Here is a 26,627-nt window from a genome sequence, read left to right as displayed (position 1 = left end):
TTTCTAAAAAAAAATTTTAAAAAAAATTCTTCCTCTTTTCTTTATTTTATAGATTTGAAATGAAATTTGAAATCCCAACACCAATGCTTTTAGGTAAAGTAATTTTCCCTTTTTATGTTTCTCCTCCTTCTTTTGACCCATTTTACTTAATTGGATATTGACTATATTAACTGTTTTGCATGATTGCAAACTTGTGATAATGCCAATTGATGACATGTTATCATTAAGTGCAAATTTGAGTTTGCGAGGGAATTATTATAATAGACCAAATACATAAAAATGCGTCTAAACTTTTTTTAAAAAAAGATTCTACAATATTTTAAAATTTATGAGTGATCTATTATGTCTCTATAGTTATCAATTTTATTTTATTTAAATACCTCAAAGCCCGATGTGAAAATCATTCTCCTGATAAGCCTTAAAAAAAAAGGGGGTTTAGATGGCATTTAACTAATAAAAAAAATTAGTGGGCCTTTTTGTACTTTAATGTCTTTTCCTTCTCTAATCCACTCACCACCACCGTATCTTTCACCGTTCTTTGCGAATATATTTTCTTCACCAAAACTTCAAAATAAATCAAAAGTATAAAGTTTTTAATTTTGAATTAAATAAGTGAATCCAAATAAAAAATGCTAATTTATTTACTATTCATTCAATCTTAATATGAAAATTGACGTTAAGGTTGAAAATTTTCTCTAAATTTGCAAGTTCCCATTGAAAAGAATAAACTGTATTATAAAAAGTTATAGTACTATGCTTCAATGGCAGAAACTCATAGGAGGAGGAAGAAGCTTCTTATAACTACAGATACACAAAAAAGAAAAACTCATAAAATAAGAATGTAGGATTTTATTTTGTCCACCTTCTTCCAAAATCATTTAAAAAAAAAATTCAAACATTAATATTTTACAAATAATAAAATAAAAAAATAACCCCAAATCGAAGAAAAACTCTCCCGGATTCAAAAACACAGTCATAAAAGGATTCAAGAGATGAGATGTAAATGGAAAAATCATAAAAAATTAAGAAAATAAAAACAAAACAAACACAAATTGATGAAAATAACAAACAAACTGTTGTTGAAATTTAACTCATCTTGCTTGCCTTCTCTATTTTATCAATCGACTACAATTTATACACAAATGCCCTTATATGAGTCCTTCTCCATCTCGATTTGGCATTGCATGAATCATCGACCATCTGGATTCCGCAATGATAACTAAAGAGAAAGAGAGGAACAAGAGAGGGACAGAGAGCAAGAGAGAGACAAAAAAAAAAAAAAAAAATCACAAAAAGATAAAAGACAGATGATAGAAGAAGATGAAGAAAAAGAAACGATGTCGTTTGATGAGCGTGTATATACGCTTTTAGTTATTCTAGGATTGTAAAGATAAAAGACAGATGATAGAAGAAGATGAAGAAAAAGAAATGATGTCGTTTGACGAGCGTGTATATACGCTCTTTTAGTTATTCTAGGATTGTTGTGTGAGGTGTGTAAAGTTATCAATTTTTATAACTGTAGGGGCATAATAGGTTATTCACAAATTTTAGTGTATCATAGGTTTTTTTTTTGAAGTTCGAGGGCATTTTTATATATTTGGTTTATCATAATATTATAGCTCTTTTCACCGAGATAAAATTTAAGGATAAATTTATGCATTAGGCTGATGAAATTTTGATTGGTGGATTTGGACAAAAGGGACATGCATGCATTGGGTTCAAAGGTGCTGTCTCTCTGGGGTCTCCCTTCTCACTTCTGGCTGGCTCTATATATTTAAAGAGGAAAAGCACAAGCCTTGCTCTTACATTATCTTGGATTCTTTTTCCTTTATTCATTTTGTCTCCAATTTTAATTTCACCTAGATTACAGTGATAAAATCTTATCTTAAGAAACTTACTTAAATGATAATTCATTATATGGTAATAGAAATTAATAGAGATTAATTGCCACATTATAAAAATAGAAAGGTTTTTCAAAACTACATTCTAATGCTAATGTCTATTCGATATGTCAAATTGAGGTGTCAAAAAAAAAAAAAAAAACATTTTCTACCATACCTTCTATTTCTAGAGGGCCTCTTAGATAATATGAACATTTATTGGTCTATAGTGATTGGTTGTATATATATTAAATTATGGATCTAGAGAAGAAAAGAAGAAAGAGGATGCAAGATGATCTGGAAGTAGTTCATTGAAGAGATTTTTAAAATTTAATGTCTATAAATAGATATTCAGCAAAATCACTATTCACACATTTTATTCCATATGACAAATCAACCATAATTTACATTAGCATTAGAGATGCTCTGAGTAATTGGATCAAGAATTCTAATGGTGAAATATATAGTTAAAATTATTTTAAATCCGCAATATTAACATTACGTATTAAGTAGAAATTCTAATGTCATAAATTGAATAAGTGTATATTTCTTATATAAGTGAATGGAAATTAAGAAAAAATATTAACACTTAAAGAAATTAAAATCATTTTAAATCCTAATAGAACTAATCGAATTAATTATAAATCCCTTATGTAGTGAATTGACTAAGTTTTTTTTTTTTTTTTGAAGGTAAATAAGATCATATATTTATAATAAATCATGAGAAATAAGATCTGTAATACATTGGGGAGTCGAGTCACATAGACGGAAACAAGGATGTAAACATGCCACACGAGCAAGAGCATGTGCAAGCTTGTTACCTTGCCTCCTAACCCAAACCAATTCACTAGTTGGTACTTGAAAAAGCAGTTGTTTAATCTCTTCTAGCACTGGTGCCCAGTCGGAATAAGAATCAAAACTAGTAGTTACGGCTTGAAAGAGTCACAGACAATCAGTTTCCACCAGAATCCTACCAATAGATCTCGTGAGCAACCAAGATAGAACCTCCCTAAGGCCGATGGCCTCTGCAATGTGAGGTTTTAGCACCCCCGCAAAATGACCCGTGCAAGCTACCAAGAACTGTCCAGCTGCATTTCGAACAAGGCCATCATACAATGAACGACCCTCAGTCATATGGACAGTTGCATCAAAGTTACACTTTACAACCCCAGTCGGAGGAGGAGCCCGTGTCGGAATTGAAGCCGACGATATAGAGGAATTGCTTCGATCAATCTGCGCGTTCTTCCATTCTCTAAGAAAGCTGGTAGCTGCCATGACAATGTTGTAAGGAGCAATATTAGTTTGTTGCCAAACACGCCGGTTTCTGTCAAACCAGATAAAGTAGCACAACACTCCAAATAACAAGCAGTGATCATCACTGCTCCGATTGATAAAGCCCAATAGAGTATCACTAAAACTAGTGGCTAATCCATCCAACGGAATCCTTGTCAAAGTCCAACACAGTCGAGCTTTTTCACAAAGGAATAGCATGTGCATTGTTGTCTCGGTTTCGCCGCAAAAAGGGCAATGGTCATCCTCCGTAATCCGCTTGCCAAAAAGTATAGATTTCGTTGGTAAAATATTACGACACGCTCGCCACAACCAGTGCTTAACCTTCGGTGGGGAATCTAATTGCCATAATTTAGCCCAAATTGGCGAAGATGCAAGTGCTTCAGGTTCCATAAAATTAGGCAGGACAAGTTTGTAGCCTGATTTAACAAGATATTCCCCTGAAGTAGAGAAGTTCCATATTAGTGTATCTGCCTGTGTAGCCCGAGTAAACGGGATGGATAGAACCTGTGACACCTCCTCTGGAAGGAACAGTCCGGCAATTAAATCCACATTCCAACCATTAAACATCCTTAGATTCCCAACTGATATGTTCTCAGAACCAGGGACAATAGGGCTACGTGGGTAGAAATCATTATCATTTGGTAACCACGGGTCATGCCAAATGTTAACGCTTGAACCGTTGCCAATTCTCCATCTATACCCTCTTTTGAGAAGTGACTTAGCCGAGACCATGCTCCTCCATATAAGGCTGGGATTATGCCCTAGGGGCGCATCCAAAACATTCTCCCTCGGAAAATATTTTGCTCTGAGAACGGAATATAGAAGAGTATTCGGCTCGGTGACAAGTCGCCAAATCTGTTTACCAACTAGGGCAATGTTAAAGGAATAGAGATGTCTGAAGCCAAGGCCGCCCATAGTCTTTCCCACACACATTCGGTCCCAACAGAGCCAAGGAATTCCTTTACCGCTTGGACCCTGTGTACCCCACCAAAAAGAATTCATAATTCTTTGCAGTTCGCCACAGAGGGAAATAGGGAGAAGGAAAGTACTCATGCAGTAGGATGGAATCGCCTGAGCTACAGTTTTAATCATTACTTCCTTTCCCGCCTTAGAAAGGAGTCTGTGGCTCCATCGAGAAATGATCTTTCTCAATCTATCTCGAAGAAAGGAGAAGACCGCCTTCTTGTTTCGTCCAACTAGGGAAGGGAGTCCTAGGTATATGCCATGGTTTAAGGGTTAAGAGACTTGTAAAATATTGATAATCTGCTCTTTAACCGAGACTTCCACATTAGAGCCAAAAAAAACCCTCGATTTTTGCAAGTTCACACCCTGTCCTGATGCTGCTTCGTACTGTTTTAAGATATTTGCAACCGCTGTAGCTTCTTCTGCTTTAGCTTTAAAGAAAAACAGATTATCGTTAGCAAATAAGAGATGAGACAACCTCGGAGCAGCTCGACAAATACGACCCCCATGGATTGACCCTACAGCCTCTGCATGCATAAATGGAGTCGAAAGCCCCTCTGAACATAGCAGAAACAAGTATGGAGATAGAGGGCACCCCCTGTCTCAACCCACAAGATGGAGTAATAGGACCAACACTTTCACCATTAACAAGCACATGATACCTGACTGATGTAACACACATCATAATCAGCTGAATAAACTCAGAACAGAACCCGAGTCTTATCATTATAGCTTCTAGGTAAGACCAGTCAACTCGATCATATGCCTTACTAATATCAATCTTCAAAGCCGCTGTTTGTTCTTGACTCCTCCCACGGCTTTTCATAGAATGTATTGTTTCAAAAGCAAGAATTACATTGTCCGTAATTAGCCTCCCAGGTACAAAAGTGGACTGAGATGGAGAGACAATTTTCCTCAGGACATGCTTCATCCGATTAGCTAAGACCTTTGCCACAATCTTATATAAGACATTACATAGGGAAATTGGCCGCAGATCTTTAACAAATTCAGGTTTTATCAATTTTTGGAATTAGCACAATGGTGGTCTCATTCACCAGATTAGGAAAAGAGCCCTGTGCAATCCACCGTTTACAGCTAGTAGTAACATCTGAACCCACAACTGACCAAAATTTCTGAAAGAAACACGGATTGAACCCATCAGGGCCAGGACTTTTGTCCGGGTGCATTTGAAATACCGCCGATCGAAACTCCTCATCAAGAAAAGGGGCCATAAGACTGTCATTATCAGATTCAGTGACCCGAGAATTAACATGCTCAAGAACAGGACTAGACTGAACAGGTGTGGCCGTAAATAGTTTAGTGAAGTATTCTAGAAGCACAGTATGCATATCCCTCGGTTCTTCCTTCCAGTCACCTCTTGAGTCTCGGATACCTGGAAGATAGTTTAATTTTTTACGTGAAGAAGCTGAGGAGTGAAAGTACCTGGTATTTTTGTCCCCATGGGCAAGCCAGAATATTTTTGATCGCTGTTTCCAATGCTGCTCTTCTTTAAGAAGCAAATCACCAAGCTGCTTTTGTATTAAAAAGTACTCCTTTGAACTGTCATTGCGCTGGTGGACTCGAAAGCCATTAAGTCGGGTTTTAAGCAATTTAATTTCTTTAAGGAACATGCTACGTAAGTCACGTCCCCAAATTTGCAACCCAGCTCTGTATGCTTGCAGTTTACCCATCACATCCCTGTGGGCTCCTCGAGCCCAATTATGAATAACAGTCTCATCAAGGTTAGGCTACCCAATCCATGCATTTTCAAACCTGAAGCTAACTTGTCTTTTAGTCCTTAGGTCAGTGCCCACTAAAAGCAATAATGGAGAATGGTCCGATGTGCCACTAATTAAGTTGTGAACCGAAGCATTTGGGAAAAAGCGAGACCATGTATCTGAAGCCACCATTCGGTCCAGTCTTTCCTCAATTTTATTACGTCCCCTACCAGACCGCGATGTAAACGGATACCCTACCATACCAAGATCGGAGACCCGACACACCTCCAGCGCTTCCCGAAACCCCTCAAGATTACGTAGCTCATAAGGGTGGCCCCCTATCTTCTCGTCATCTGCAAGTAGATTATTAAAGTCGCCCATTAGAAGCCAAGGAAGGTTGTGCTGACTAGCTAGAGTTTTAAGGAGAGTCCAGGTGTCTGGCTTCCTATGCTGTTCAGGGAACCCATATACAAACGTGAATTGACTAAGTTGAAATAAGTATAATTGATAATATGAGTAATATTATTAAAAACAATAAGCAATGTGAAATAATTAAATTAAATATATAGCCCCTAATTATTTAATGTTAATAATTTGATCAAGTAGGATTTTTCCATTAATGTTTCTTGTTTCATTTAAGAGGTCTTCATCATATTTTTTTTACCTAATATAACCAGATTAGCTTTAAATAGGGACCCTATCGACATGATTTTCTTTTTTTAGAAAAATCAATTCATTAATTGGAAACTGAGATACGGATCAATATATTTTTATATTTTTGTATAGGAAACCTAATAATAAATCACTTATATAAAGAATAAAAAAATATAATCTTGATTTGAAGTATCTGATTGAATTGACAGAGCATAATATTTATACCATAGGCGATCGCTTGCTCCACTTTATGGCTATTCATGGCCACTGGTTGACTCCATGATTTTTCTACAAGTCCGATCTGATTACCTTCAAATTTATTCCTTCTATTGGAGAGTAAATCTACACTTCTTTCTACATAACTACCTAAATAATAAAAGACGTTAGAAAAAATCACCATAATGGTGATAACAATAACTCAGAAATAGATCTGAGGACAAAATCCGTATATATGGGCAATAATAAATCCCAATATATAAGTGACAATAACTCAAATATATAATTAGATCTGAAGATTATTTGCAAAAAATTAAAAAAAAAAAAAAAAAAAAGGAAAAGGGGTGACCACCAGTGAGAGCACACTGGTAGCGGCCCGTGGAAGAAGAGAAGAGGCCTATCGATTGGAGTTAGTACTTGAATATATTAGATTTTTCTAATAATAAAAAAAAAAGGATTCTCCATTAAGCATAAGATAACAATATGCTTAATTAAAATAATTAGTATTTCATAATATCATGAATTGACTTTATCAAAGAACCTTTTTATATTTGAAATTATATTAATTAAAAAACAAATAACATTTTTATCTTTTTCTTTGTACAGACAGAAATTATATTATATCATAAAAATAAGAGCACAAAAGGGAATAAAATCCAGTACAAGTGTACAACCAAGAGCATGCATCATAGAAAAGGAAAAAACAAGTTGTTAAAATAGACTATAATTATGTATAATCTTTGATGTTAAGACTTGGAATAAATATAAATCCCTAATTTAATATGAACATACATGATAATAACTGATACCTCAAATTTTAATGGACTATGATCTGAAAGATTAAATGAAACAAAAGGAAACTTTGGACACAGTATTATTCCTTTTGTCCAACGGAACGACAAGCCGTACATAACACGAAAACGATCTATCATTAAATACAAACTATCCCTTAACAAGACATGTTGGCAAATTCGAGTAAAATAATGAAAATGACCAGCCTTTTACTTAGGTCCCCGCCGGTCAATAAAACGACAGAATTAATTGTACTCGTACCAAAGTGGTTCACATCCCTCGGAAAATCGAAGTAGAATGCTCTCACTTAAGGACTACATATCTTTTATATTGATTGGCCTTTGTCAGTGAAAACGACAGAACCGATTGTCCCTATGTAATGGTACTGTTGTTTGTGTTGTCAGGGATCAATATGAATGAACGTAAACACATACATTTTTCAATGGAGAAAATTAAATTTTAAAAAACTTAAAGGACGATGACTCCCTCTCCTGCAGTATATAAGATGGATAAAACTTGCTACACCTGGAGTATGAATGGTCTCGTACACCAAGCGAATACTCTCGTTAAATTTAAAGTATATTTTTAATTGATTTGGTTGTAGCGTAAGTCCATGTATTGAATGTAGATAAGTATTTTCTACATGTGATAATGATAAAAAATATCTTTATTAAACTAAAAATTTATTTTTAATTAATTTAGTGCATCGAGAATCAAAATAGACTCCATATACTGAATGTAGATAAATCTTTCCCATATTATTCCATAGCTCCCAATAATTTAATTAACATGTCCTTTACATTGTCATGGCTTTTAACTTAATTTCAACTCAAATTAAATAAACAAATGGTGAGCAAGAATGGATTGCCCAAAGTTTTAAATATGGTCCAACAATTGATGTAAATTTTTTTTTTTTTTTTTGGTTTGATTTGGAATGAGATTTCTTTTATGTATGAATAACTCTAATTCATAGAAAAATAATATATTGAAATTCTCTCTGCTTTTTCCTTTTCCTTTTCCTTTTTTTTTTAATGTTTGAGATAATTTTTTTTTCTTTAATTTAGAATGAACTATGTAAAAATCTGTTGAGCACAGTGAAAAAATTCAACCATATTTTTACTTGATCTTGTAATTAGATTTTATAATTTAATAAATAAATTTATGTAATTTTTAATATAGAGAGGAACACATTTGGGAAAACTAAAATTAAAAAAAATGGAGATGTAAGATTACTTGTACCATATCTGGTGTAGGAGACCACCATACTCAAACCAATTGTGAATTGGCATTTGAAAGATTCTCATAATTTTTATTAATTTATATATTTTTTATTTTCTTGTGAAAAGATAATAATACTTGCATGTACATCAATTAATTTTATTGGATTAATTTGGTATATCAATGGGTCATTCACTAAATGTAGGTAAATCATCGTATTAATAGATGATTGGATAAGCGAAAGTAAATTGTATTATCAAATGAACTTTATCTGCAATATTATGAGTTTGAGATCTGCAATCATCACTATTAAAAGAAATTTATTCGAAGATTATGCACAATTCAAGCATAAATTAATTCCATTAGTATAAGTCGATAAAGATGCCACATATTATAGGCAAAATATATATAATATATGTTTTGATGTTATCCCCAGAATTCATGCATGTTCAGTGATTCAGGAACATCGAAATTAGACAACACTATAAAAAGGAAGTATAACTATTTTGTCAAAGCCATCAAAAAATGGAGGAATCAACTGGTAAAAAAAATCCTTTAGGGAGAACATCAATGCTCTAAGTGGAGAAGAAAAGGAGCATAGAGCAGAGGGATCACATGGGAGGTCTTGGCTAACCCGGCAACCAAACGACTCTAAAAGGTCGATGAAAATGGAGATTGAGCACTTTTGGAGCATGGGAATTATTGTGACTGACATTTAATTATTGCAAGTCAATAATTATTGCCACTGGTTAGTGATGAACCGGTGATGACCACTCAACCCATTTGGGTTAAAGACTTATGCCACGACGAGGGGAAGTAATAAGGGTGAAAGTAAGATAAGAGTGTAAAATTACTATTTATTTTCCTCTTAAAATGGAGCGAAAATAGAATAGAAAGGGTCCTTATTATTTTCACCCAAACCAAACAAGAGATTTATGCAAATTTAACACCTTATCATTTATATTAGTGATATTCGACTGACCCCAACTAATTTTTATCCAGAAAAATTACAATGCGGTCCGTATGGTTTTTAAAATATAATTAGTTTGTCTATATTTTTTAAAAAATATATTAATTTATCTCTATGTTTTGCTTTTATTACGTTTTTAGGTCTTTCTATTTGTCCATATGTTTTGCTTTCATTATATTTTTAGATCTTTCTGTTCGATTTTTGTATCTTTTCCGTTAAGCCAATAAGAAAACAAAGAGATCAAAGGAGAGAGATTAAAATTTTAGACAAGAAGAATTACATTAAAGTTTCTACTGTTTGAGAAATATAATTAATCTGTCTATATGCTTTAAAAATATACCAAAAGTGAAGAGAGAAAAACAATATTTTCGTTATTTTATAAAGCACTTAATATAAAAGATACAAAAACTGAACAAAACCTTATACTCCCACAGGAAGTGAATTATAAGAGGATTTTAATATATTTCCAAAAATATAAAAACTGACTAATAGTATTTCATAAAAGACAGTGTCATACTTTAATTTTCCCTATTTATACCAGGAACTAATGTTTTACCTAAGTCCAAGCTCCTTGTTTTTATGGGATTAATACGAGATAAAAAAGTGAAACCACTGAATAGCTGATGAAGTATGCAAATTTCACAACTAGGACCATTGGTATTTCTTTTCTTTTCACACTGTTGATTGGAAACAGGACCTGCGATCTAAACCAACAACAGTAATTCAATTTGATCACATAGCATTTTTCAGAGAATCTCCAATTCCCCGGAAGAAGCAATATGATACTGCAAAATCAGCAATAAAGATACCAACGAGTGAAATAACCACGGCTGAAGTTGTCGATTCTCCGAGGCCTTTGGCGCCTCCTGAAGTAGTTACTCCCCAAGCACAACTCACGATTGATATGATTGCACCCAAAACTTGTGATTTGATCATCGCACTTATTAGATCCCACAATCTAAGTACTCTCTTTGCTGAATCTAGTATAATGTTAATTCTTACTCCAAAAACACCATCAGCTAGCAAAGCACTAGATGCCAACTCTACTGTGAAACACATCAAAGTCAACAATGGCAGAGCAAGACAGGAAGCAATAACTCTAGGCGTCACGAAATAATCAACAGGATTTGTGCCGAGAACTCTCAGTGTGTCGGTTTGCCTAGAAACTTGCATTGTTCCCAACTCTGCTGCAAAGGCACTCCCAATCCGCCCGCGACAACAATTGATGTGACCACAGGGCTCGATTCCCTTGAAAAGGCTAGTACTAAAACACCGCCAACAGATCATTGCAGTCCCAGTCTGATAAATTCTCTAACTGAATGGTGAAAGCCATGCCGACAAATGCAGAGGTCAAAAGACAAACCCCAACTGATTTTGGTCCAACTATCTCTAGCTGTTGAAGAGTATTTCTCCAGTGAATTTTGCCCTTTAAAGGCCTGATGATTACCTATCCTGCCAAGACAAGAACAGACAGTCCCCCACAAAGGTACCCAGGAGGTGACCATTTGCTCAAGAATGTCGGTACTTCAGAGTCAGGTGCGTGATTAGTATTTGTTTCTTCATCTAACAGAGAGAATTATGGGTGACCATCATTTGTGTTAGGGGTCACAAACAATTTGGTTTGCCGCTCATGTAATAGAAACTTATAAATGGGTGCTCTAACAGTGAAGCGGAGTTGACTGGAATTCAAGGTTTTAATCTCCATCCGCCCATTTTGCTTGATGTAGCTCCATGATGATATAAATGAGAAACCAATTGTGGAATCATTAAATGCCACATGAAAGGTCCTAAAGTTTATGTTATCTTTTTATATTGCCTTCTAAATTCTTCCACTCCATATAACATTAAAAAAAAAAAAAAAAAAAAAAAAAAGAAGCTTCACATTTATGCAGAACATCTACCAAAATTTATAACATCTAACTACTTAAGCATTTAAAATTGAAAGACAAAAAACTCAATAAACCAGTTATATAACAAAATATCAATCCATAATCAAATATCATGACCAATCCAATAATCCAATACATCATAAATATCAATCCGTGAATCAATAATCAAATATCATGACTAACCGAATATCAATCTGTGAATCAATAATCAAATATCATGACTAACCGAATATCAATCCGTGAATCAATAATCAAATATCATGACTAATCGAATAATCAAATATCATTACTAACCGAATAATCAACCCATAAATCTCAAATCACGAAGAAAGAACCATTATCCATTAACCACTATCAATCAATAATCAAATATCAATACATAAGCAATATCATGATTAATCCAATAACCAAATGCACAAAAAATCAGTCCATAAATCTCAAATCACAAAGAGAGAGCCATTTTCCATTAACCAAATATCATAAATATCAATCCATGAATCAAGTATAACGATTATCCAATAACCAAATCCACAAATCTCAAATCACAAAGAGAGAGCCATAATCCCTACACATCACAGAGAGGAACCATTCTTTAACAAATTTTCAGACCATTTTTATCCCCTCTGCCACAAACAGTCAAGACAAAGCCCATCCCGCCAACAACAGTTCACAGCCACCACAAATAAACCACTCAATAACCCATCCACCATAATAAGCACAACCACCACCAGCAACCAACACAAAACCAGCAGCAAAGAGCAACAATAGTCACAGTGATAAACGATAATCAGCCATGATTATGAACAATTAAAATCACAGTGCAGCAGTAATATTCACATTCATCAGAGACAAAGACCCATATTAAAAAAAGGCATAAGCAAATATCAATGCAAATACAATTTCAATCCAGAATTTTAGAATATTGCAGATTTTTTTTTTATTAGTAGCAAATTCTTAAGAAAATGCAAGAAGAGCTATCGGTTTGATCACAATCTCAGAATTAAAAAAAAAAAAAAGAAAAAAGAAAAAAGAGAAGAAGCAAAACTAAACACAGAGAACAAGAGGTCATTTTATTGAAATCGGCTTTGGTGATACCAGAAAATAATGCCTTAAAATCAGTAATAACAAAACTGAGAGAAGATATTCGTTTTAAGAGCAATTGAATGTTTCAGTTTTAAGAACTAATATATGAAAATCGAAGAGAACAAAATCAAATCATAACATATCAAAACTGAGAAAAGGAGAAGTAAGTAGATTTTGAAATGAAAAATTCAGTTTTCACTCAAAATAAATAAATCAAAGCAGGTTTTACAAGAGTAAGATTAAGTTACAAGAAATTAGATCAGTAGTAAATGAAATATAATGGATTTATTGATGAATTTTCATATAATTTAAAATGTAGAATTTAATTGAATCTGCACAGTAAATATTTGGTTCATTTATTCTTTAATATAAATTTAGAAATAATAATTTTTAACTCAATACAAAAATCTAATTGCTCAGGCCTGATGCAACGTGAGCAGAATTTACGTGTGATATAAACCAAAAATATATATAATGAATTTATAATAATTAACAATTATATAAACCAATTAATACCATAAATAAAATTTGTAATAAATTTACATACTAAAAAATTTATGCCAAAATATAATCTCTTACAAATATAAATCGTTTAAAGTTTTTGTATAGTGATTAAGAAAGCAACTAATTCTCCAATATTAAAACAAAAAGTTCATTAATTTGACTAAATTACTTTTATCCCACATTATTTACATTAATGTGTGTAATACTCCCATGTTCACAAATATAAGTCATTTAAGTTGTTGCATAGTGATTAAGGAAACAATTGGTTCTCATAAATTTTAATAAAATGTTTACTAATTTGAGTAAATTATCTTTTAGAAAATTATAAAGATAGTTATTCATTTAATATAAATAAAGGTCAATAAAAAAATTTATTAATTACTCATATATATTCTCAAAACGACTTACATTTATAGACAAAAAAATAGTCCTAAAATGATTTATATTTGTGAACAGAGAGGTATATATAAGGTAAAATTAAGAAAAGTTCATTAATTACTTCATAATATTCCCAAACAACTTATATTTGCGGAAAAAAAAAACTATGGCGAAAATCAACTCACTCATGTATTTTATGAAAAAACCTTGGTGCCCTAAATTTTATAAGAGATCTGTTATGCCCTAAAGTTGTGAATTTGTACCCTTCTTCATACTAACAATAACATTTTTTTTATTATTTTGGCATTTATATAAAAAAATATTCACTTTTAATATAATTTTTGGAACAATAATTTTCACATTTTTCAACTATCTAATAAGTATTTAATCGATCTAATTTTCTAAATTTGAATATGGAATAAAATAATTTTATAAGTTGAAATATTTAATTGGTGCAATTTTATAAGTTGATGTATTCGATAGGTTAAAGTAAAAATTTGAGAGTGTCGTGAAGTTTTTTTCACATATAATACGAGGTGAATTTATGCATAGGGCTGAAAAACTAGTCTAAAACAACTTTTAATTATGGATAGAAAAAGTGAAATATGGTACACTATAATTATCTGGACATGTTAAATGGAATTAAGGATTCATTTATCACAGGAAATGCGGCAAGATTTTACAGTCTTTTGCTTTTTTTTTTTTTTTTTTTTTTTTTTGAAACAAATAATATGCTACATTGTTTTATAATTGAATGCTCAAGAATTTGAAGGAACGTGGCTTTCTTAAAATTAGAAGCTAAATTATTAATAATTATAAAAAAATGTTACTATATATATTTTAGTCCTAAAAATAATATTATATTAGTTTATGTAATTCATTTTAAATTCTATCTATCTAAAAATAATTTGGTTTTAGTTATAACCAATTCCATAGGTTTTAAATTCCTCAAAAAATGAATTCTAATTTTTTTTTTTAAACTAAACAAGCAAAACTTAGAATAAAATTGAATTACACAAATTTGTTCAATACCATGTTTTGATTGTTGACCAAAGAAGGTTAGAATTATAGAGTTCCAACGACAAAAGTCGCTATAAGATTGTCACTTTTTGAGATAAAATCAGCCACAATGGGGTTAATAGAGATAGACTTGTTAGGAAATAGACTCGTTCGGAAAGGGGCAATAACAAAGGTTTATAGAGTCTAGAGGAGATGCGGTAGTGAAAACATTCGGGAGGGTCAATGTTATAGACTGTTTGTGCAATCCTTTCACCACCGAGTTTCCAACAATGGTGGATTGCTCAAGACACAAGAACTTGGTTCAGCTAGTCCTAGTTTTTTTAATTCCTACTCAATCAATGGGAGCCTAAAAAAAAATGATGCACTTTAGTTTAAATTCTACAGTTGTCCTATCATGAAAGCAATTTTTGAATATAAAATAAAATTGGGGGATTGCTTCTGCTCTTATGTATTGTTACGAAGAATGCAAGAGACAAATCATTCACAAAGATGTGAAGACCTACAATATAATGCTTGGTGCAGATTTCAATGCATGGATTTTGGTCCAGAATATTTTATTCTGATGTTCCAATTGTGAAGACTTTTTTTAAAAAAAAAATATAGAGTTCAATTTAAAAAATTTAAATACGTGAAATTGATTATAACTAAAATAAAATTCTCTTTAGATTGATGGAATTTGAAATAAGTTCCACAAAACTAACATAATATTATTTCTAAGATCAAAAAACTCTCATAACATCATTAAATATATAAAACACTTAGAGAGGAATATGATAAAAGAGTAATGAGGCAGCAAGAAACCATAGATCTTCAAGAATTAATTTGAATTAGTATCCAAATAATAACCAATCAAAGAAAGGATAATCGTAGAAATAAACAGAAACATCTTGAAGAAGATTTTTCTTTGGTGAGTGAGAGTTAGGTCGTAATGGATGCATTTTTTGCATAGGTTTGAACATTTTTAAGGTTATTGAAATTAGTGTAAGGAGGGAAAGCGGACCTTTGAGGTTGTGGGCCAAGTTAAGGGTTTTTCACCACTACTAGCCATGAAAATTGAAGGTAAGAAATGAATGGGTTTAGAGGATTGAGTTGGTCTTGATAAGAGATTTGGATAAGTTTGTGGTCACCTTTTTATACCCTGAACTAAAAAAGTCATATTTAGTAAACCACTCCTTAAGTCTGAGAATTGCTTTTCTGGCAAGGACTTGTTTTTAAATTTAAGAATTCTGGGGAAGGATATTGTTCAATTGCACCAAAAAGTGATGTCTTATTGAAGTGAATTCAAATTTCTTAATGCTGCTAAAGTTTCTTTTTATAATGTATGGTAGTGATTTTCTACTTCCTTGAATTGTCTATTTGCATGTCTATAAGTATGCTTTGTTCTATTGAACTCTTCAATTAAGATGATTCTCCACTCCAGTATTCATCACTTGCATCAGTTTGCAAAATCCTTTTTCTCAGTACTTGAAATCTTTAAAGGAGATGGATTATCTTCTTTAAAGGAGATAAAGACCTTCTCTTTTATTATCTTACAAAGTTGGCTTGTGTAGAGAGAGAAATATGGCAGAAAATCTTTCAAATAATAATAATAATAATAATAATAATAGTAATAATAATAATACCAACTAAGTCTCAGTTCCAAATTAGTTGGAGCCAGTTTATATGAATCATCTATTTTCAATATCCACTCTTATCAAATTAATAGTAATGCAAAGAAAAGTAAAAGTTAGAAAAACTTTGAAATACTTTTCGAGAAAAAATTTCTAAGAAGGGAATTTTAAATCATGTAATATATTAAGTATAAGATAGGCAATACCAACTGACTAGGATCTCTTATATGAATCTATTGTCTCAATTTATTTTCTTTTTATAGCTCTATCTAAAGGTTTGTAATATCTTCCTACTAATTTTAGGTCGACCTCTTTCCTTTTCAGCACCCTCTATTACCAAAGTATCATATTTATGAATAAACTCATTTTAGAGTCTACTTAATATATGATAGTACCATTTTCAAACATTCTTATTCTATTTTATTTCTAACTTCTGCTACTTGTACTTTTTATCTAATGTGATATTTTGAATCTTGTCAACTTTGTGCGACCACATATCCATCTCGGAATTCGAATCTCCACAACATTAATCTTCTGAGCATGTTGGGCATTTCAACAGCTCTTGATAGCTCTCAAAATTGTTGGTTTACTTTAAGGAAAGATTTTTGTTTGGAAATTTGAGCAGCTATTGAGCAATATATTCACTAGTATATTGACATTCTTACCTCTAAGAACAAGACTTTTTACTTGAAACGACCTAAAAATTTATTTTCAAAAATTATTCATTTAAAAATTTAGTTGTTAATAAATCAAATTATTCCATCTCATAAAAAGTGTAAATACCAATTTAACCCTTTAAGTGGGCTAATGTGATCCAGGTTTACTATGATCCTTGTATAGAATATTCATCATCTCCAATCATTATCAATCATCACCAATCATTATTTACCCATCCTTCACCCTACACTTGGCATCTTTTCAGTTAAACAAATGTCTCACCACAATTTAGTCTTATCTTGTAAATATTTAGTAGCCTACAAGAAATAGCCAACAAGGCTAAATCTAGAATATTCTTTTGATGTATATATATTCCTTTGTACTCATCATTTTACTCTCGAGAATGAGAATTACAAAACAGAATTTATTCTCCATTTTTCTTTATCTAAAGCTGCTCATGGTATCAGAGCCATTGGCTTGACCCCTTTCCATCTTTGTCATCAAAATTTTGTTTTTCTATTTTTGATTTTCCCCTTTATGTTTCTATTATGATGCCTGAAGAACTTGTGAGTGCTATCACATCTAGCTCTAAGATTTCAGATCCAGATCCTATATCCCTTATTAAATCTGATTCACCTGAACAATCCCTTGTTAGTATTCGATTGAATACCAATAACTTCTTATCATGGAGCAGATCTATCAAGATTGCTTTGAGGGCTAAAAATAAGCTTGGTTTTATCGATGGAACCGTTGCAAGACCTGAGCTTACTGCTGCTACTTACAACACCTGGGCCAGAATTGACAGTATGGTAATTTCTTGGCTCTTAAACTCTATGTCTTCAGATATTGCAGAAAACTTTATTTTTTGCCCTACTACTAAAAATTTATGGGATGAGGTTACCCACAGATATGGTCAAACCAATGGTCCTTTGGAATTTCAGATTCTTAGGGATTTAGCTAATGTTACCCAAGGCACAAAATCCATTAATGAATATTACACATGTTTGAAAAGAAAATGGGATGAACTTTCAACCATTAGAGTCCTACCTGTTTGCACTTGTGATGATGCCCATAGTTTTTCAGATCTTGATCAAAAGGACAAATTGATGCAATTTTTTATGGGTCTTAACGATGAGTATGACAATACTAGGAACAACATTCTCATAATGAATCCTTTACCTGCCCTAAACCAAGCTTTCAGCATGGCTTTAAGTGTTGAAAAAATGGAGAGAGATCCACCATCAACCTATTGAATCAACTGAATCCACTGCTATCATGCTTTCTCAAACTTGACCATCCACAACCAACTCCTTTTACATAGGCAATCAAAGAGAGAATCATTACCAGAACAAATCTAAAGATTCCAAAGATGACAGATATTGCACCTACTGTAAAAATCTCGGTCACACCAAAGCAAATTGTTTCAAATTAATTGGATACCCTGATTGGTTTCTTGAAAAGCGGAAGAACAAGCAACAAAAGGGAAACAACACTACTGTTCATAACATGGCTACATCAGAGTCTCCTTTTGATATTTCTATCTCAAGTCTACCTCAAGACACAATCAGTCCCCATCTGAGCAAATTTATTCAGTAAGAAGTAAGCAGAGCTATAAAGGGAAAAGCTTCAACCTCTAACTCTGGTATTTCTGATGCATCGACTAATTTTATCCATTTTTCAGGTAGCACTTTACTCTTTGTTATGTCTGGCATTGATTTTAATGATAAAGGTAATTGGGTTATTGATTCTGGAGCAACAGATCATATAACTTTCCAATCCAAATTCTTTATTTCTTTAAAAGATTTACCCAAACCCAAATTTCTCAAGTTACCAGATGGCACTATAAAAGTTGTTAATTAATGCGGCAACATCGTTGTTAATAAAATAACATTATACAATGTTTTATATGTGCCTTCGTTAAAGTGCAGTATCATTAGTGTTTCCATTTTATCAAATACCTGTAAACTTTCAGTGCACTTATACCCAAATTCTTGTTTCTTCCAGGATATGCAGACTGAGACTATCGTTGCTTCTCGTACAGTTGTGGCAGGATTGTGCTACCTCACCAAAGACTCCTTTTCTCTTCAAAGTCACAATGCCATCTACCTAGCAGATTCTACACACCCCAGTCATCTTGCCTATCTATGGCACTCTAGATTAGGCCACTTATCAAATAAGAGATTAAATCATGTTCATGGCTCACCAAAATGTGATTTATCTTCAATTGTATGCCCTGTTTGTCCACTTTCAAAGCAATCAAAACTACCCTTTTCACCTAGCTATTCTGTTTCACAAAGCTTATTTGAATTATTGCATATTGATCTTTGGGGCCCCTATGGGGTAAAATCTATTACAAACGCATTTTATATGCTCACCATCGTTGATGATATGTCTAGATACACCTGGACCTTTATGTTACATTCCAAAGCTCAAGTTTATTAAGCCTTGAACACCTTTTTCAATCTTGTTCAAACACAATTTTTGGCCAAAAAAAAAAAAGAACTGATAATGGGAGTGAATTTATAAATTCAAATTGCACATCCTTGTTTACCAAGTTAGGCATTATACACCAAAAATCATGTGTATACTGTCATGGCCCAGCCCATGGTAAGTATTGTCTGCTTTGGGCCCTTCCGTACGAGGTCACCCTCACGGTTTTGTCCCCTTGGAGTTGCCCCCAAAAGGCGCCTACCATGTTCTGAGACCACCCCTCTTATGTACTGATCGTGAACCTTGTGCGTAGCCGATATGGGATTCGCCTAAGGTGAGTGCATGTAACATCCTAGTGAGTTGAGTTGAGTCATTTCATAGAGGTAAGTTGAGTTGGGTTGAATCAAACCTTGTTGGGGTAGAATGAGAGTATAAGTGGACTTATGTGAATGTAAAGTTAGGACTTGCTTGCATTAAAACATACAGCTTGGGTATGAAGTTGTAGCCTTTGTACACTTGAGGTACCAATTAGATATGTTACACAGCCAACTCACTTCTTCTAGAGACTACCCGTTCTTATCAGTTCACTTCCTATTTTCATGTTTATCATTCTCTTCTTACTTGTCCCGCCCATTTTCTTTCCATTGTCAACATAGTTAAGCATTAAGTCAACTGCAAGTAAGTAAAATTCCTTGAAGTTATATGTTATTCACTCTTTAATTGAGTTATATTGGAGATGAGTTATGAGAATTCTTGTGTATAGGAGAAGAAAGTTCAAAAGTTGCAGAAAAGAGAAGCTAAAACAGAGTCCCAGCTTTTTGAAACCAAGGTTTGATATCTCTTGTTATTTCCCATCTTCTTTGCATGAAAAATTGTGTGGAGTGTTGCTCATGAGATGATATGTTGCTTGTTGTTGGGTGGAAGTACTGGAAATGATGTGAAAACAGGGGATGAATATATGAAGCGGAAACAGAGTTTGCTGGAAATGTTACCAGCAACTTCATCTTGATTTTGAACCCATATAATGATGGAATTAGGAATTGTCATAGAAGAGTTATTTGTTCCTTTCTGTGTTAGCTTTACATGGGCTTTTGAATCATTCAATTTGAAGTTGTATATTGAGAGTTATGGCCAAAAGAACACAGACTGCACAATCTGGAAACACGTCGCGCGCCCGCGCGGTCTGGAAAGCAAGTCGCGCTCGCGACTTTCACATGCGCGGTCGCGACTTTGGCCAAAAACTCTCTGACTCTCAAATGGCACAACTCGCGCTCGCGACTTTCACATGCGCGGTCGCGACTTTGGCCAGAAGCTCTCTGACTCTCAGTGTGCGCATCTCGCGCTCGCGAATCACACAAGCGCGCTCGCGACTTCATCTCGCGCTCGCGACTTCATCTCGCGCTCGCGACTTGTGCTGCGCGGTCGCGACTTCAGCCAGAAACACACTGACTCTCAAGATGCACAAGTCGCGCTCGCGACTTTCACATACGCGGTCGCGACTTGTGCTGTGACCCTCTTTTGCCTTTCATTTGCTATGTAATCACATTCCTTTGCTCAACATGCATGCATCCAATCATTTTACAACAAAAATACAACATAAGAACATGGATTAAAACAACATACAAGCATTCATATGATGTGAAATCAAATCAATATGATGAACGATGACGTTGTGAAACCATTTATGTGCTATTGTGTTACATTGTTGACATGCTAATCTTAAGCTCCATTGAGGTTAGGTAGAAACCATGTAGATAAGGCTATGTCGCGACATAGAATAGCAGATCTGCGCCTCATACAGTTTGGAACTCCGGCTATAGGCCGTTGAGTGGATATGATTAAACCGTGCGGTGCAAATCCGGTTAGGGGCACCAAAGCGGACAGTATCTCACTAGATCATACAGTGGCATAGGCGAATCCGGTTCGGGGCCTATAGCCTACAGTATTCATACAGTTTATCTTATCACTTCGGTTTCACTATAACCTTATGGAGCCATACAGATATCTTGACATAACATTGCATGAATCATACAGTATACTATACAGCAAGAAAGATCATCAAGTGAAACATGACAGTATCATGATATGTGTGCTTACATTCCATATGCGAGTAAATGTGTATTTATGTCCACATATGTATGTGCTTATACGTTTCTTCATTCATTGTGATATTCACTGAGTTTAATCAAAGTTGCAGAGTTCATACAGCATAAAGAACATCAGGTAAGATCATGAAAGTATAATGTTATATATGCTCACAAGTTTATTTATTAAATTCTTAAGAAGCCATACAGTCATGAGTTGTTATTAATCATAACTTATATGATGTGACTAAAAGGGCATAAGTCATACAGCATAATGAATAGCAAGTAAGACAATGAACATATACTGTTATGTATTCTTACATATTTATTGATTTCATGCAGACAACACAATGAACAGCAGGTAAGACCATGATGGTATCATAATGTGTAATATAAGGTTCATGTAAAGGAGTTATGAGAGAAGTAGATTAATTATGTTTATGAGTATCAATGCTTTATGAAATTGGTATTTGAAGTTAGTTGCCATCGCACTTTGTTTAGTATGTAAAGTATAAGAACCACTGAGTTTTATACTCAGCGCGTCGATTTTTATCACGCGCAGGTTGAAGATCGTGGGTGTTACTTGAAGACTTGAGGAGTACTATCAAAGCAGAAGTGCTTAATTTGGTCATAGTAGATTGAGAGATGTAGAATTAAGATTTATGGCATGTATTAAGAGTTATGGCATGTATAATTCTTTTATTGTTAGAGCTTATGTGATTGTAAATATAAGTGAAACATGTAATTATTTTGGTGTAAGTAGTTGGAGATAAGAATAATATTTATGAAATGATTGAAGATGAAATAGTTTACTATAGTTGGTATGATTAGGTCATGAAAACTTGATATAGATTCTGAATGCAATTACTTGCTAGATATTAAATACTTTTGAGGATTTATACAATTATGTAAAGATATTTATATAAAGGGTTATTGTGTTATGATGCTTCTTGGAGATGTTGAAAGTTTAGAGTGTAATTGGGAGTGTTTATATTCATATTTTGCATACAGTATGCTATCAGCATGACAAGATATAAGTGCAACCAGATTGTAGCGTCTCGGCTCGGTTCATTCGGGTTAACGGGTGGACCGGGAAGGGGTGTTACAGTGCACCCCTTTATTGAGCCACTGCTCACCCCCCCTTGGGGACTCAGCGTCCTCGCTGAGGTTTGCCCCACCACCGGCCAGAGGAACAAGGCTTGGCTCTGATACCAAATGTCATGGCTCCGCCCTGGTTAGTATTGTCCGCTTTGGGCCCTTCCGTACGAGGTCACCCTCACGGCTTTGTCCCCTTGGAGTTGCCCCCAAAAGGCGCCTACCATGTTCTGAGACCACCCCTCTTATGTACTGAACAGATTCCTCGTGCTTAACCGATGTGGGATTTGCCTAGGTGCACTGTAGGCTTAGATCCCTCACAGTCACCCCCCGTAGGGACTCAGAGTCCACGCTGAGGTTTGCCCCACCACCGGTCAGAGGGACGAGGCAACGGCTCTGATACCAAATGTCATGGATCCGCCCTGGTTAGTATTGTCCGCTTTGGGCCCTTCCGTACGAGGTCACCCTCACGGCTTTGTCCCTTGAGCCATGGAGACAGATCCATGCACCCAAAAGCTCGCTAACTAGTTCAGAGACCACCCCTCTTATGTACTGAACAGATTCCTCGTGCTTAACCGATGTGGGATTTGCCTAGGTATTGTCCGCTTTGGGCCCTTCCGTACGAGGTCACCCTCACGGCTTTGTCCCCTTGGAGTTGCCCCCAAAAGGCGCCTACCATGTTCTGAGACCACCCCTCTTATGTACTGAACAGATTCCTCGTGCTTAACCGATGTGGGATTTGCCTAGGTGCACTGTAGGCTTAGATCCCTCACAGTCACCCCCCGTAGGGACTCAGAGTCCACGCTGAGGTTTGCCCCACCACCGGTCAGAGGGACGAGGCAACGGCTCTGATACCAAATGTCATGGATCCGCCCTGGTTAGTATTGTCCGCTTTGGGCCCTTCCGTACGAGGTCACCCTCACGGCTTTGTCCCTTGAGCCATGGAGACAGATCCATGCACCCAAAAGCTCGCTAACTAGTTCAGAGACCACCCCTCTTATGTACTGAACAGATTCCTCGTGCTTAACCGATGTGGGATTTGCCTAGGTATTGTCCGCTTTGGGCCCTTCCGTACGAGGTCACCCTCACGGTTTTGTCCCCTTGGAGTTGCCCCCAAAAGGCGCCTACCATGTTCTGAGACCACCCCTCTTATGTACTGAACAGATTCCTTGTGCTTAACCGATGTGGGATTTGCCTAGGTGCACTGTAGGCTTAGATCCCTCACAGTCACCCCCCGTAGGGACTCAGCGTCCATGCTGAGGTTTGCCCCACCACCGGTCAGAGGGACGAGGCAACGGCTCTGATACCAAATGTCATGGCTCCGCCCTGGTTAGTATTGTCCGCTTTGGGCCCTTCCGTACGAGGTCACCCTCACGGCTTTGTCCCTTGAGCCATGGAGACAGATCCATGCACCCAAAAGCGCGCTAACCAGTTCAGAGACCACCCCTCTTATGTACTGAACAGATTCCTCGTGCTTAACCGATGAGGGATCTAAGCCTACAGTGACCCTAGGCAAATCCCACATCGGTTAAGCACGAGGAATCTGTTCAGTACATAAGAGGGGTGGTCTCTGAACTGGTTAGCGCGCTTTTGGGTGCATGGATCTGTCTCCATGGCTCAAGGGACAAAGCCGTGAGGGTGACCTCGTATGGAAGGGCCCAAAGCGGACAATACTAACCAGGGCGGAGCCATGACATTTGGTATCAGAGCCGTTGCCTCGTCCCTCTGACCGGTGGTGGGGCAAACCTCAGCGTGGACGCTGAGTCCCTACGGGGGGTGACTATGAGGGATCTAAGCCTACAGTGCACCTAGGCAAATCCCACATTGGTTAAGCACGAGGAATCTGTTCAGTACATAAGAGGGGTGGTCTCTGAACTGGTTAGCGCGCTTTTGGGTGCATGGATCTGTCTCCATGGCTCAAGGGACAAAGCCGTGAGGGTGACCTCGTACGGAAGGGCCCAAAGCGGACAATACTAACCAGGGCGAAGCCATGACATTTGGTATCAGAGCCGTTGCCTCGTCCCTCTGACCGGTGGTGGGGCAAACCTCGGCGTGGACGCTGAGTCCCTACGGGGGGTGACTGTGAGGGATCTAAGCCTACAGTGCACCTAGGCAAATCCCACATCGGTTAAGCACGAGGAATCTGTTCAGTACATAAGAGGGGTGGTCTCAGAACATGGTAGGTGCCTTTTGGGGGCAACTCCAAGGGGACAAAACCGTGAGGGTGACCTCGTACGGAAGGGCCCAAAGCGGACAATACTTACCATGGGCTGGGCCATGACATATACTCCCCTCAGCAAAACGGCCGTGTTGAAAGAAAACACAAAACCCTCATTCAAGTTGACAGATCTTTAATGTACCAATCCAACCTTCCCAAAATTTTTTGGTCAGAATTGCTTTTAGCCACAACACATATCACCAATCGATTACCTTATGAACCACTAAACTGGCTGTCTCCCTATGAAAAATTAAATAAAAAACCTTCTCATCTTTCCTACTTTAAAACAATAGGATGCTTATGCTACGCCACCAATGTCACTCCCTATAAAACCAAATTCCAGAGTAGAGCCATACATTCTATTCTTTTGGGGTATTCTAGTCAACATAAGGGCTACAGGCTATACAACATAAAAACCAAAAAAATCTTCCACTCTAAAGATACAATTTTTCATGAAATAATTTTTCCTTTTTCCAGCTCCAAACCAAAATCTGTTACTTCCTTCTCCCTTCCTAAATGTCTTGATGACTATGATCTACAACCTTGCTTCTCTCCTAATCCCACTCCTCAAAATCACAGTGTACCTACCCCTTCCTCATCCCTACCCATCACAGAAACAACCACCAATGAATCACAACCTGAACAGCAAATAATAGAACCAGTGCTTCGATGAAGCACTAGAGTGCACTCCAAACCCAGCTGGTTCCAAGATTTTGTTGCCACAACCGTTACCAACAGCGATGACAACGTCTCAGCTTGCCCAATTACAGGTACCACCATATCTCAATACTCTTTTAATCCTCCATTATCTTATTTAAATTTTGTTGCTCAAGTTTCAAAAATTCAAGAACCTAGTTCTTACAATCATGCTTAACATGACAGCAAGTGGATTGCTACCATGGAAACTGAACTTAATGCATTAGAAAAAAATCATACATGGATCATTACAGACTTACCAAAAGGAAAAAAACCAATTGGTAGCAAATGGATTTATAGAACCAAATACAACTCTGATGGTAGCATTGATAAATACAAGGCAAGGCTTGTAGCTAAGGGCTATAGCCAAATTCCTGGCATTGATTATACTGACACCTTTTCTCCTGTAACTAAGCTTGCAACAATGAGGGTCCTTCTTTTTGTAGCAGCAGCTAAATCATGGCCAGTCCATCAATTGCACATAAACAATGCTAATCTTCATGGAGAAATTGATGAAGACCTTTATATGATACCTCCACAAGGTTACCCAAATGTTCCAAGAGGCAAAGTTTGCAAATTACTCAAATCTCTTTACGGTCTTAAACAAGCGGGGAGACAATGGAACAAAGAGCTCACTTCCTATCTTCTATCTCTTGGCTTTGTACAATCACAAACTGATCATTGCTTGTTTACAAAGATTTCAGGTGCAGATTTTTTAGCTTTGCTTGTTTATGTTGATGACTGTTTAATAATGGGTTCAAGACCTCTTGATATTTTTGATCTAAAGCAATTGCTGCACTCTAAATTCACAATCAAAGACCTTGGTGAAGCAAAATATTTTCTTGGAATCGAAATTGCTAGAAATTCAGAAGGCATGTTTCTGTCTCAAAGAAAATTCATTTCTGATATCATCCTAGACACTGGTCTGACAGAAGCTAAACCAACACCAACACCATATATTCAAGGAACCAAATTGACTGCCAATATGGATTCTCTTTTGCCTGATCCAAAACCTTATCGAAGATTACTTGGTCGTCTACTTTATTTATCAATTATAAGACCAGACATCTCATTTGCCGTGCAACAACTAAGCCAATATATGCAAGCTCCTTGTTCTTTTCACCACAAAGCAGCCTTACATCTGGTCAAGTATCTTCAAGGCGCAATCTCTGCTGGTTTATTCTTCCCCTGCAACAATAATTTTCAACTTACAGCTTTTGCCTATGCTGATTGGGAATCCTGTGCAGAAACCAGAAAAT

The 26,627-nt window shown here is 35.7% G+C and overlaps 2 protein-coding genes across 2 annotated transcripts; both read right to left on the bottom strand.

Moving 5' to 3' along the window:
- Nucleotides 1-2,822: 2,822 nt before the first annotated feature.
- Nucleotides 2,823-6,235, bottom strand: LOC149493576 (uncharacterized). Its single transcript, XM_089725943.1, has 6 exons — nt 6,002-6,235; nt 5,192-5,884; nt 4,883-5,082; nt 4,659-4,798; nt 4,479-4,567; nt 2,823-4,148 (listed from the first exon to the last, which is right to left on the bottom strand). Exons 1-6 carry the CDS (start codon nt 6,233-6,235, stop codon nt 2,823-2,825), a joined length of 2,682 nt encoding a protein of 893 aa, XP_089582069.1.
- Nucleotides 6,236-10,054: 3,819 nt separating this feature from the next.
- LOC105640946 (protein TRIGALACTOSYLDIACYLGLYCEROL 1, chloroplastic-like) lies at nt 10,055-10,928 on the bottom strand. Its single transcript, XM_037640251.2, has one exon. The coding sequence runs from the start codon at nt 10,875-10,877 to the stop codon at nt 10,437-10,439; it is 441 nt and encodes a 146-aa protein (XP_037496179.2). The 5' UTR covers nt 10,878-10,928; the 3' UTR covers nt 10,055-10,436.
- Nucleotides 10,929-26,627: the final 15,699 nt, after the last annotated feature.

This window comes from Jatropha curcas, chromosome 9, assembly GCF_041381405.1.
Source record: "Jatropha curcas cultivar XTBG-Jc1 chromosome 9, XTBG_Jcur_1.0, whole genome shotgun sequence".
Classification (NCBI taxonomy): domain Eukaryota; kingdom Viridiplantae; phylum Streptophyta; class Magnoliopsida; order Malpighiales; family Euphorbiaceae; genus Jatropha; species Jatropha curcas.
This window is presented reverse-complemented; position numbering and strand designations above follow the sequence as displayed.